This window comes from Dipodomys merriami, unplaced genomic scaffold (assembly GCF_024711535.1).
Source record: "Dipodomys merriami isolate MVZ:Mamm:240054 unplaced genomic scaffold, mDipMer1.0.p SCAF_60, whole genome shotgun sequence".
Lineage (NCBI taxonomy): Eukaryota > Metazoa > Chordata > Mammalia > Rodentia > Heteromyidae > Dipodomys > Dipodomys merriami.
Genome location: NW_027206180.1, coordinates 6787870 through 6802012, shown reverse-complemented (window position 1 = coordinate 6802012; position 14143 = coordinate 6787870). Strand labels below are relative to the sequence as shown.

Genomic DNA, 14143 nt, shown 5'->3' with positions numbered 1-14143 from the left:
AGTGGATGTAAATCCCAGCCCAGGCTATTCCCCAGAGTATAGCTCCCTCCAGGCCTTGCAGGGTTGTACAATCACCCAGAGGTTTCTTAAAGCTCAGAGTTCCAGACTGCACCCCAAGATTCTAAGTTAGGAGGTCTGCCTTCCCAACAAGCTCCCAGGTGACTAAACTGCTAGCCTAAGGGTACTTTGAGAACCACTGCTGTGGTCTTTCTAATGAGACCCAAGGACCCACATATCCATGGCTCTGCCCAACCTTTCTCCTGTGTTAAAGGAGCAGATAACTAACCATCTTGAGTAAAATGGACAGAAACAGTAAACAATATTGCCAGGTAAATGAAAAAAAAAGACACACACAAGAAAGTACTCTATCAAATGCATAAAGTGAAGTATAAAGCATTCATTACCAGATCTACAAACTAATGCACTAAAAGGCATATTTTTGGCAGAAGTTGCCTCTTTCAAGTTCCCTATTTTTACACATGCTCTTTGGGTTAAAAATTGAAGGTCAGTGGTACCTGCCTATAATCCTAGCATTTGGAAGTCTGAGGCAGGAAACTACAAGTTTGAGGCCAGGCTGTGTCACACAGTTTCCAGTCGCCAAGAGCAACAACAAAGCACTATCATTTTAAAGATATGGGCAGAAATCTTTATCATGAAAAGAGCTCTTCCACATATGCATGTCATGTACAAAGACCAACAAGAGGGACAATAGAGCATGTTACTTAGAGAATAATGCCTCTAAGGGGCTGGGAATGTGGCTTAGTGGTAGAGTGCTGGCCTAGCATGCATGAATACCTGGGGTCAAGTCCTCAGTAACATACACAACACAACAAAACAAAACAAACAAACAAAAAGCCAGGATAAAACCTCTGCTTGACAAGTAATGTTCAATCACTTCAGTTTACATACCTTAGTCATGCCTCCTGCTTGCGCTGTGTTCAGTCCTGTGTGGCCGGCCATTTGCGGGGAAACCTGTGTTAAGGTTTCAGCCAACACACTGCTAGTGGCTCCCTGCATAGTTGGAGCAGGGTAAGGCATTCCAGCTCCCCTTCCTCTGCCAGCAGCCCCAAGAGATCCATTCATGACTTGGGCCTGGCCTTGTTGGGCCTGATTCATTAAGCTATGGCCAGAGTTACTATTGAGAAGGCCCGGGTGGGTCTGGTTAAAGTTAGCATTCATACAGATCCCAGGTCCAGTCTGCGACGTAGCAGGGCTACTAGTCACCAGCCCTACTTGCTTTTGTGCTTGCGGATTCAGTGCCTGGGAAGCAGGGGTGGTGGGCCCCGAGGTGCTGGCTGCCTGTTTGGGCAAGTTAGGGGTCGATGAATCACCCTGGTTCAGAGGGCTCTTGCCCATGGCACCCAAGCTGGCCATGTTTGTACTATTCGGCTGCCCTTGAGCCTGGCCACCAAGGCCCTGATGCACAGGGCTGCTGGCGCTCACATTTCCTATTCCTGGGTTGATACTAGAGCCGCTGCCACCACGAAGAAGCTCCGACAGTTGTTTATGTTTGGAAGCAGCATCTGGAACCAGGTTCCCACTGTTTAAAAGGCTTAACTCTCCTCCATTGGGGATCAGCTCATCAGGAAGATCATTTTCCAAGTCAAACAATGATCCAAAATCTAGAAATTAAAACAGAAATGGAAATGAGAAACTACACAATCATAATAGCTCTCCAACTGTGATATATTACTACGATCTTAACCTAATGGGACATTTAACACAAAATACTAGCAGATCTTTTTTGCTTTGTTTTGTTTTGGCCAGTCATGGGGCCTGAACTCTGGGCCTGGGCACTGTCCCTCACCTCTTCAGCTCAGGGCTAGTGCTCTACCACTTGAGCCATAGCGCACTTCTGGCTTTTTCTGCTTATGTGGTGCTGAAGAATCGAACCCAGGGCCTCATGCATGCAAGGCAAGTACTCCACCACTGAGCCACCTTCCCAGCCCAATACTAGCATATCTTAAGAGCAATGTCAAAATGTTTCAAAACTTTAATAAAAATATTTTTAAGCTCAAAAAAATGGAAATAGTTATACAAAGATGAGAAGGGGGTCAGCCCTACTATACTTTATCATTTCCTAAAATAATAAATGTGGTGTGAGGAAAAGCTCAGGTATACAAATAGGTCTGGGGAAGGTCAAAAATTCATTAAATTAAATGCTAAGATACTTTTAAGAGGAGCTGGGAAGGTGGCTCAGTGGTAGAGTGCTTGCCTTGCATGCATGAGGCCCTGGGTTCGATTCCTCAGCACCACATAAGCAGAAAAGGCTGTAAGTGGTGCCGTGGCTCAAGTGGTAGAGTGCTAGCCTTGAGCTGAAGAGCTGAGGGACAGCACCCAGGCCCAGAGTTCAGGCACCATGACTAGCAAAAAAAAAAAAAAAAGATACTTTTAAGAATAGTTGTGGGGCCGGGCGCTGGTGGCTCACGCCTGTAATCCTAGCTACTCAGGAGGCTGAGATCTGAGGATCGCGGTTCAAAGCCAGCCTGGGCAGGAGAGACCGTGAGACTCCTATCTCCAATAAAACCACCAGAAAACCGGAAGTGGTGCTGTAGCTCAAGTGGTAGAGCGCTCGCCTTGAGCTGATGAGCTGAGGGCCAACGCCCAGGCCCAGAGTTCAAGCCCCAGGACCGACAAAAAAAAAAAAAAAAAAAGAATAGTTGTGGGGGCTAGGAAGGTGGCTTAGTGGTAGACGCTTGCCTTGCATGCATGCGGCCTTGGGTTTGATTCCTCAGCACCACATAAGCAGAAAAAGCCGGAAGTGGCACTGTGGTTCAAATGGTAGAACACTAGCCTTGAGCTGAAGAGCTCAGGGATAAAGCCAAGGCCCAGGCCCAGAGTTCAGGCCCCACCACCGACAGAAAACACAAAAAAAAAGAATGGATGTGTGGGGCTGGGAAGGTGGCTTAGTGGTAGAGTGCTTGCCTAGCATGCATGAAGCCCTGGGTTCGATTTCTCAGTACCACATAAACAGAAAAACCCAGTAGTGGAGTTGTGGCTCAAGTGGCAGAGCGTTAGCCTTGAGCAAAAGAAGCTCAGAGACAGTGTCCAGGCCCTGAGTTCAAGCCCTAGGATGGGCACAAAAAAATATGTGTGTAGCCGGGTATCAGTGGCTCACGCCTGTAATCCTAGGTACTCAGGAGGCCGAGATCTGAGGATCCCCGTTCCAAGCCAGCCCAGGAAGGAAACCACCAGAAAATCAGAAGTGATGCTTTGGCTCAAGTGGTAGAGCCCTAGTCTTGAGCTGTAGATCTGAGGGACAGCACCCAGGCCCAGAGTTCAAGCCCCACGACACACACACACACACACACACACACACACACACACACACACACACACAACTCATACACGCGCACGCGCGCGCGCGCGCACACACACGCACACACACACACACACACACACACACACACACGATGTGTAAAAGAAGTAACTGAACAGGTTACATGACTAGCAATTTGGAAAAAACCTTAAATGATTGCACATTTACAAGTTTCTGGCCATAACAGAAAATGAGATTAGTGATTTCTTAAAATGTTAAGGCTGCTGATAATAATTATACACATAGAAATAAAAATAGTGGGGCTAGGATGGTGGCTCAGTGGTAGAGCGCTTGCCTTGCATGCATGAGGCCCTGGGTTCCATTCCTCAGCACCACATAAGCAAAAAGAAAAAAGCCGGAAGTGGCGCTGTGGCTCAAGTGGTAGAGCGCTAGCCTTGAGCTGAAGAGCTGAGGGACATCGCCCAGGCCCAGAGTTCAGGCCCCATGACCTGACCCCCCCCAAAAAAACAAAGGTGTGTATGTTATAGAAAAATATGCAAATGGAATATGTATGCAAATAGAGAGTAAGATTAGAGCAATAGAGGGAATATAACATGTTAAAAATAAAATTAGGGGCTGGGAAGGTGGCTCAGTGGTAGAGTGCTTGCCTAGCATGCATGAGGCCCTGGGTTGATTCCTCAGTTCCACATACACAGAAAAGGCTGGAAGTGGCACTGTGGCTCAAGTGGTAGAGTAGCTATCCTGGAGCAGAAAGAAGCTCAGGGACAGTGCCAGGCCTTGAGTTCAAGCCACAGGACTGGCCAAAAAAATAAAAATAAATTAATGCAATTGGTCATATTAGTGTAATAGTAGGACAGTGGGCACGTGTGGCTTTTTAAATTTTAATATATCCATCTACTCTATCACTTCCCCCCTTTAGAAATGTAAAAGCTTTCAGGGGAACAGACCATGTAGTGTCTGCTATCTAACATCTCTCTTTCACTGCTGACAAACCTGTGTGGTGTAAAGGTAGCTGCCTCAGAAGTTTCCTGAGAAAGAGCAGAGCCTTTCCTGGCCACTGGACAGCATGATCAAGTAAGCCAGACACCATGACTACCTTCCCTGTGCAGAAGACGCAGGAGGCTGAGGGGAACTGAACATCTGTCAGCCAAAATCATTCGGGAAAAGGTTTTTTCTGATAGTACGTTATGCTCAGAAAGAAATCTCCTTTTCATCACCAGGTTTTATTATGGGCCTGGAGCACCCCCACCTTGTAGCCATGAGAGGATCTTCAACCATTTTCACACTAAGGATGGCCACAGAAAAAGAGGGGGAAAGCCCAAAACCCAACACAAGGTAGTAAAGCTGCTGCACTGTTTTTTGGGGGGTTTTTTTGGGTCGGTCATGGGGCTTGAACTCTAGGCTTGGGTGCTGTCCCTGCGCTCTTCAGCTCAAGGCGCTCTTCAGCTCAAGGCAAGCGCTCTACCACTTGAGCCACAGTGCCACTTCCGGTTTTCTAGTGGTTTATTGGAGATCAGAGTCTCATGGGCTTTCCTGTCCAGGCTGGCTTTGAACTGTGATCCTCAGATCTCAGCCCCCTGAGTAGCTAGGATTACAGGCGTGAGCCACCAGCACCTGGCATCTGCTGCCCTGTTTAATCATTGGACCTTTCTACTTTCCTCCAGCTTCTTGTTATGCGAGAAAATACACTGACTGGGGCTTAAGCCACTTTAGCTGGAGTTTACCCTAATTGCAGCTGAAAGCATCCTAGCATATCCATCATGTCTGTGAAGTTCAAGCTCCTGAGCTTACACAGCATACAAGACCAAAAGAAAGAGACCTCGGCATTCAAAGGTCTTAGCCTTCTTTACTCTGCACCTCTGGATGCACTCTACTCTCTAGCCATTAACATAGTGAGCTGCTACATACATCAGTAATCTTCCTTCTGGATGCTCTCTTGGTTGAAAACCAATTCCATTCCCACTAAATCAAACACAACGGCTACACAGACTTGCAGATTTCTCTAGGCTAGTCTTGCAGAGCAGCCCCTCTCACACACAAGTTATCTGAACTTCCTTGCCTAGCAAACTTGCTCCGACACACTTTTCAGCTGACTATAAAGAATGAAGTACTATTTGCTGAGTGTACACACTCTCTCTCTCTCTCTCTCCCTCTCTCTCTCTCTCTCTCTCTCTCTCTCTCTCTCTCTCTCTCTCTCTCTCTCTCTCTCTCACACATAGAGCAGTAGGATCCTTTCCTCCTAAGTACTTCAGTGTGTATCTCCCAAGAACATCTTTTACATAATCACCACACACATGTCCAACGCACAAAGTAAACTGGGTGTCCTCACACCTGCAATACTAACTACTTAGAAGGCTAAGATCTGAGGGGCATGGTTTGAAGCCACTGGGCAGAAGTGGCGCTGTGGCTCAAGTGGTAGAGCACTAGACTTGAACTGAGTAAGTAGCTCAGGGATAGCACCCAGGCCTAGAGTTCAAGCCCCATGACCAAAAAAAAAAAAAAAAGGTCACAAACTTTCGTGCCCCAGTTGGCTTTGAACCACAATCCTCAGATCTCATCCTCCTGCGTAGCTAGGATTATAGTCCTGAGTCACCAGCATCTGGCTCCCAATGAGCTTTTTAAAGCATCCAGAAGTGTTTTTCCCAGGAGAGGAAGAAAAAAAAAACAAAGAAAAGTAGATAAGCCTAGACAAAAAAAGTTGATAAACCCATATAAAGCCACAATTTATTTAAATTCAGAGTTATGTCAGAGCCCTAACTTGGTACAGAAAAACAGAAAAGCTGAACTCAGAGTTCAGATCCTGACTTAACTCCTGGCCACGTGTCTTTGAACTAATTAATTACCTAATCTTGTCATCTAAGATCCTTATTTACAAAACAAAGACAATATCCCAGGTCACATAGCAAAAGCTGGACTTGGATACTTGGTGCCACCACATGTTGTGGATTGTAATATCCTACAGAACTTTTTTTTTCCCCCTTTGGTCAGTCATGGGGCTTGAACTCTGGGCCTGGGCACTGTCCCTCAGCTCTTCAGTTCAAGGCTACTGCTCTACCACTTGAGCCGTGGCACCACTTCCAGTTTTCTGGTGGTTTATTTGGAGATAAGAGTCTCACTGACAGGCTGAGAATGTGGCTCAGTGGTAGAGTGCTTGCCTAGTATGCATAAAACTCTGGGTTCAATTCCTCAGTATCATACACACAGAAAAAGCCGGAAGTGGCACTGTGGCTGAATTGGTAGAGTGCTAGCCTTGAGCAAAAGAAGCTCAAGGATAGCGCCCAGGCCCTGAGTTCAAGCCCCAGGACTGACCAAAAAAAAAAGTCTCACGGATTTTCTTGCTTGGGCTGGCTTTGAACTGTGATCCTCAGATCTCAACCTCCTTAGTAGCTAGGATTACAGGCTTGAGCCACCAGCACTAGGCTACATAACTATTTTCTTACCAAGTACAGAGGCTTTTTACTTTGCCTGATGTTTAGTTTAAATTCCTCTGTCACATCTTGTCCACCTTGAAGACTCTTTTCATCCTATTTCAGTCCAAACACATCCGAAGCTATTTGGATACAGTGAGTGTCAACTAATTTCTCTCAGCTTTATCTAAACATGTTTATAACCATAACCATGAGTACTAGGTGTGGCTTTTTAAGAAGACAAGATAGGCTGCCTACATATTTATCATGTTTTTCTTACTTTTCCCTATACTCTATTTTTGAAAATACACAAAGAGTAAAAAATGCACGCCAGGATATTGTGACATGGCATAGCTACACTTTCTACATGCCAGTGTCCCAACAAAGGGGTTGAGCAATAGCAATCTGAATCATCATCGGAAGTTCCTAAGATTCAAGACTGAGAACTGCCAGGCACCAGTGGCTCAGCCTGTAATCCTAGCTACTCAGAAGGCTGTGAACTGAGGATCACAGTTCAAAGCCAGCCCAGGCAGGAAACTCCATAAGAATCTTCTCTCCAATAAACCATCCGGAAAACCAGAAGTGGTGCTGTGGCTAAAGTGGTAGAGCGCTCGCCTTGAGCTGAAGAGCTGAGCGACAGCGCCCAGGCCCAGAGTTCAAGCCCCATGACCGGCCAAAAAAAAGACTAAGAACTACAATTTCAATCCCAGGTAAATTCTCTCTGTGTGCAAATCACCAGAGTCTTAGAAACTGTACCATCCTGTTGCAGTACAAGACTGCCAGTACCCTGTTTTCAGGTCCATCAGCCTTAGCAGGAGTCTTCCCGATCATATAACAAATACCATACACTATCAGTCACTCTAAAACTGCTAGGCAGAGAACCTTTTCTCTTCTGGGGCTTCTTGGCCACCAGTCTAAAGCCCACCAAAAAAAGAAACCCAAAGACCAAAAAAAGAAACCCAAATCAGTACACACAGATTCTGCTTAGGTGATGACCTTCTGAACACTCAAAGACAAATAGTATTATTCCACATGAGCTATAAGACTTAGTCTTATTTATTATGATCACAGGTAGCAGTGCAACTTTTATCTCAGTACTTGGGAAGCAGGAGGATCACAGTCCTGGCTGGTCTGACTATTACATAGGAAGACCCTGTCTGGAAAGAAATAAATCTATTGAGTACTCATGGGGGGAAAAATCCTGTTATTTTTTGGAGGGGGAATGCTAATAGGGTTAGAACTCAGGTCCTTGCTAGCAGGTGTCTTACAACTGAACCTCATTTCCAACCTCTACAACTTGGCATTCTACAGAACCAAATACGAAGAAGATGACCAAGGCAGAATGGCACGTGGTATAGATCCAGCTCCTCAGAAAACAAGCTGGAGGCTCATTTGAGGCCAGGAATAAGAGACTAGCCTGAGCTCCCTCCTCCTCTCACAAAGCAAAAATGCAGGTATGGGAGGCACGGCTGGGGCAGCAACACCAGCTAGCAGCCAGTTGAAGCAACTCAACAAGACCCATCTGAAAGAAAAAAAAAAAAAAAAGTAAAATAAAAAGGGTTGGGAATGCTGCACACCAAAGGTGAGGCTCTATGCTCAGTCCTCAGAGCAAAAGGGAGACAGCTGGGCGTCGGTGGCTCACACCTGTAATTGTAGCTACAAGAGACTGAGATTTGAGGATCACAGTTCAAAGCTAGCCTAGGGAAGAAAGTCTATGAGACTCCTCTCCAATGAACCACCAAAAAACTGGAAGTGATGCGATGGCTCAAAGTGGTAGAGCACTAGCCTTGAGAAAAAAAGCTCAAGGACAGTGCCCAGACCATGAGTTCAAGCCCCATGACCCTCCCCCCATAAAAAAGGGGGGGCTCAGGGAGAGCAGCAGTAAATGGCTGAATCAATTTGCCCAGCCAATAACATCTTAAAAGTTGAGTAGGTACAATAGCTCAAGAATGTAATCCTAGGGTCTGGGGAAGAGTGGTAGAGTGCTCACCTTGCATGCATAAGACCCTGGGTTCGGTTCCTCAGTATCATATAAGCAGAAAAAGCCAGAAGTGGCGCTGTGGCTCAAGGGGAGCACTAGCCTTGAGCTGAAGAGCTGAGGGACAGTACTCAGGCCCAGAGTTCAGGCCCCATGACCGACCAAAAAAAAAAAAAAAAAAAGTAAACCTAGTTAACTTGGGAGGCAGAGTTCAAAGGGTGGCAACTCTAGGCCAGCCTGAGCAAAAAAAAAAGTTGTTCAGGGGACTCCCATCTCAATCAATGGTAAAGTAATGCATGCCTACTATCGCAGCTACAGAAGCACAATTGTTGGGTGCAATGGCACCTGCCTGATATGAAAAACGAGAAGGCACAAATAAAAGATGTAGGCCAGGCCAGTCTAGACAGAAACCAAGACACTACCTGAAAAAGAAAATGACTGGCTGGAGTCATGGCTCAACTAGTAAAGTGTCAGCCTAGCAAGAGCAAGATTGAGTACAATCCCCAGTACTGTCCCCCCTTGGAGGGAAAAAAAAAGTTCTTTTGCTTAAAAACAATGTCAAATACATCAGCTAAACAAATCATCCACAAAACATCTTTCTTCAGATTTAAGGTCTCATTTGTCTTTTATTTTTTTACTGGTCCTGGAGCTTTAACTCTGGGCCTGGGTGCATCCTGAGCTTCTTTGGCTTACGGCTAGTGCTCTACCACTTGAGCCACAGTGCCACTTCTGGCTTTTTCTGATCAGTTTATTGGTGGTAAGAGTCTCACAGACTTTCCTACCTAGGCTGGCCTGGAACCATGGTCCTCAGATCTCAGCCTCCTCCTCCTGAGTTTCTAGGATTACAGGTGTGAGCCACTGGCACCCAGATTCTCTTCTGTCTTAAGACCTTATTTTTTTCAGCAGCACTTGGGAGGATGAGGCAGGAGGATTTCAAGTCCTGGGCCAGCCTGGAATTGAATTTTGTGTCCCAGACTCTCTTTATTGACATAATTGATTATCAAAACATAGACAAACCATTTTACCATACTTTATTAGCCAGAAGAATGAACTGCTGTACTCCACAGACAGATGAAATAAGCTGAACTTACACTATCCACTTCAAGTGGGTACCTTGCAAGGTCATAAGCTCCATGAAATCAGCAATGTCACATCTAACTCAGAATCTGGCCTGTATTGAAAGAGACTATATGGACCACAAAGAACATGTAATTACAAATTACAATGCGGATATGGATCATGAAGATTATTACAAAGTAGTCATCTTAACATTTACATTTATCGCTACATACTGAAAATAGAAACAAAAAGAACAAAAATTAGAAAGTGAAATCTGTTGGAATGTTACATTGTTTGACTTGTCTTTTTTTTTTTTTTTTTTTTTGGGTCGGTCGTGGGGATTAAACTCTGGGCCTGGGCACTGCGCCTCAGCTCCTCAGCTCAAGACGAGCGCTCTACCACTTGAGCTACAGCGCCACTTCCAGTTTTCTAGTGGTTTATTGGAGATAGGAGTCTCACGGTCTTTCCTGCCCAGGCTGGCTTTCAACCGCGATCCTCAGATCTCAGCCTCCTGAGTAGCTAGGATTACAGGCGTGAGCCACTGGCACCCGGCTCTTGTCTTTCTTTTTATATACCTCTTTATTATCTTACAGAGAGCCATTCCCATATTCTGGAGTCCAGAACCTGGATCCTTACACTTGGCTGCTATAGCCCTGAATCAACGAACCTCAATTCTGAGACTGAAGCAAAGACTAAATGTAGAGGAAGAAATGGAAATGTGAGAAATAAGCAACAAAGGCGTTCAGATACTGTTAAATATATTCACATTTCTGTACTCCCTTCCCACAAATATTTCCTCTTCCCACCCACTCCTTATTTCTCTTTAGCATCCTTACTTCCTGTGAAAAATATTCAGGTCTGCACTCCCTAATTTTTCAGAGTTCTTTTGACATTACTTGTATCTCTGACTACTCGAATGCTTCTCTTAAATCTGTCCAAATCTGCACACTTCTATTCAACCCTCTAGATAATCTTACAAAAAGAACACAAATTCTAGTTACTCCTGGATACACTGTGAGGTAATACATATGTTCATTAGCTGGATTTAGCCAATTCACAAGGTAAATGTAAAATATCATGCTGTACAAGACAAATACACTATTTGTCAATTGAAAAGGATACAAAAAACTTGAGCAATAACAAAACATGCTAAAAAAATGTCTTAAGGCAGAAGGGTAGACACATTCATAAGGCAACTATTCTTAGATGTGGAAACCACTTTACTTTCTCAATGTATAACAAACTATTACTAATTAGATACAACACAGGAAGCAAGTTACCTAAAGAATCAGGCTGGGCTGAGTTCACATCACTACTACTAGTGTCACCACTACTACTGTCACCAGCCTCCCTGCCCCAAGCCATGCTTCCTCAAAACGAAACAATACTGCTCACACACAGCAGCACCTGCCCCCAGGACAATGGATGAAGGAACTCAACCATGCAATTGTGGATATGGCACTCAGCACTGGGCCTGGCTTGCAATAACAGCTCAATGAGTGAATATTTGTCATTATTATCACTGTCAAAAGGCAACTGAAGGCTGAACAAGACAATAACTGTCAATGACCTGGTACCTACCCTTAGGACAACACAGGCATTAAGGGATAGCCCTGAATATCCTCAGCCTAGATGATCTGTAGCAATTCTGGTAGGACTGAAGCTGACCTGGTATTGTGAGTGCTTAAGAATAAATATATAATGGAATAGCTCTCCAACAGTGAAGAATGAAAAATACAAAAAAAAAAAAAAAAAAGAGAAAGACCTATTTTATTAGCATTTACACAGTAATTTTAATCTAGGCAATTAAACAAGTTCCCAAAGGACTTTTTCTTTTTTACAATGACTGCTAGGAAATAATTAAATTCCCTCTAAAATTTTCTGTAATTCAGGTTTCTTTTACACAGATACAATACCTCCTAATTAGCAGGATAATAAGGGTTTACCTCACCCTGAGCATGAATGATCTGAAAGGAGTATCCTCAGCATCACTCATCTGGGGATGGGCTACTTGGTCCCAGTGAGGCTACTGGGCTAAGGTGGCCTCCCCTTTATACCCCTCCCTGCAGTGGGGAACAAGTCACTGCCCTGGGTCTTCCTCTGTACAGGACTAACTCATTGGGTCTATTTAAGATGCAAACAGACAGCTGGCCGCTGGTGGCTCATGCCTGTAATCCCAGCTACTCGGGAGACTGAGATCTGAGGATCGCGGTTCAAAGCCAGCCCAGGGAAGGAAAGACAATGAGACTCCTATCTCCAATAAACCACCAGAAAACCGGAAGTGGCGCTGTAGCTCAAGTGGTAGAGCACTCATCTTGAGCTGAAGAATTGAAGGACAGCGCCCAGGCCCAGAGTTCAAGCCCCACGACCGACAAAAAAAAAAAAAAAAAAAAAAAAAGAGTCTCACAGCCTTTTCTGCCCAGGCTGGCTTTGAACCAGGATCCTCAGATCTCAGCCTCCTGAGTAGATAGGATTACAGGCATGAGCCACCAGCTCCAGGCTGAAGGTTTTTTTGACAGGAATTAATCAAACCCATATTTGTCCTCACTTAGCAGACTCTCCTGAGAATACAAAAATGTGTGCATGATATTGAGCTAGGGTTACAGCTCAGTGGCAGAAATGCTTGCCTAGCACTAGGTCCTGGGTTCAAGTGTGGCCCTGCACACGACAGACAAGCACTTTACCACTGAGTTACATGCTCAGCCGTGGTTTTGGTTGTTTACAAAAAAGAAAAAAACATTCAGAAGGATACAAAATAAAAAGGAGAAAGGCCCCAAGATCCCCAGTTCCTCAATTCCTAAAAGACTCCTCAGGAATTCCTTCTAAAAACCTGGGCCACAAAGCTCTTTACGCTTCCTCATAGCTGGGATGACAGGCACACACAACCATGTCCAATTGTTATGGGTTGAGACAGGGTCTCCTGAACATTCACCTTCTGACTGGGCCAGCCTTGGATCTTGGTCCACCCAAACTCTGCCTCCTGTGTAGCGAGGACCACAGACTTGAACCACTGTGCCTGCTCCTTCTAGGAAGGAGCTTCTATTTCTAAAAAGGGTCTAATATTACCTTTTTATTCCATGCTTTGTATTACCCATTTCCACTGCAGTATTCACCTACACAGAGTCGGGGTGGCAGTGGCAGTGAAGGGTAGGAGTGGTGCTTAACTACTGTTCTTCATCCCTAAGATGACTTCATCATTTTTTGTCTAATAAGACTTTTGGGGTCATATTCAGGATTTTACAATCTCAAAATTAATTAATGAAAATAATGAAAAGGTCTGTGATTGGAATGGTCTGGGTTAATGTAAATGTTCTCAGCAGGCCTACCAAGCAAAAGGATGTTTAGTGTAGGTTGTTCAACTAGATATTTGTACACCAACAATGATGGTGTGAACTGGCTGCTGACATATTTTATTGTTTTTTTTTTAAGGCCTGAGACTGGAACTGGAACTCGATACCTGGTGCATTTGTTCATTGGTTAGCACTCTACCAACTGAGTCATGCCTCCAACAGCAAAACCTCTGATATTTGAGATAATATAAAATTAATTTTTAAACATTAATTCTGTTATATAATGTAATGAACACACTAAAATCATTTTGCTATTTAGCTAAATATTGCACCAAAATACTCTTACCATTAAAAGATAGGATCAAGTCACTTCTTCTAATATTGCTATTTCCAATAGCTCTGAGCTATTTATTAGTGCAAAATACACCTGAAAGTGGTAGTACAAATTCAAAGAGCTACTCTGAGTAAAGAGTATACAGAAAACAAACTCACTCTTGTAATCCTAGACACTCAAGAGAATGAGATCTGGAAGACTGAGGTTCAAAGCTAGTATGGGTAGAAAAGTTCAAGGGGCTCTATCTCCAAAATAACTAGCAAAAAGCTGGTAGGAGGCATGGCTTAAGTGGTAGAGGTCGAAACAAGCAAGCCAAACCAAATGAGCCCTGAGTTTCAACCCCAGCACTAGCAAAAAAAAAAAAAAAAAAAAAAAAAGGTATGCAAAACTTTTATTAGCTTAATGATGCAAAGTCCATCTCTAAAATGAGACAGAAAAAACTACTATGGGCCGGGCACTGGTGGCTCACGCCTGTCATCCTAGCTACTCAGGAGGCTGAGATCTGAGGATCATGGATCAAAGCCAGCCCAGGCAGGAAAGTCCATGAGACTCATCTCCAATAAACCACCAGAAAACCGGAAGTGGCGCCATGGCTCAAGTGGTAGAGTGTTCGCCTTGAGCTGAAGAGCTGAGGGATAGTGCCCAAGCCCAGAATTCAAGATCCATGACCGACAAAAAAAAAAAAGAAAAAGAAAAAGAAAGAAACAGTTATGGGTAGCTGCCTGTGGGCGTGAGAACAGGTGACTCCAGAAACAAACAGGAGGAAGACTGTGAAAACTGGTTTTTCACTTTTGG

The 14143-nt window shown here is 44.5% G+C and overlaps 1 protein-coding gene across 1 annotated transcript in view; it reads right to left on the bottom strand.

Annotated features, from left to right (window-relative positions):
- Window positions 1-14143, bottom strand: part of LOC138814578 (histone lysine acetyltransferase CREBBP) — a 130565-nt gene that overhangs the window by 99468 nt on the left and 16954 nt on the right. The window contains exon 2 of the mRNA XM_070003584.1: window positions 910-1622. Coding sequence (XP_069859685.1) covers window positions 910-1622 — 713 coding nt within the window. The remainder of the gene's footprint in view (window positions 1-909; window positions 1623-14143) is intronic.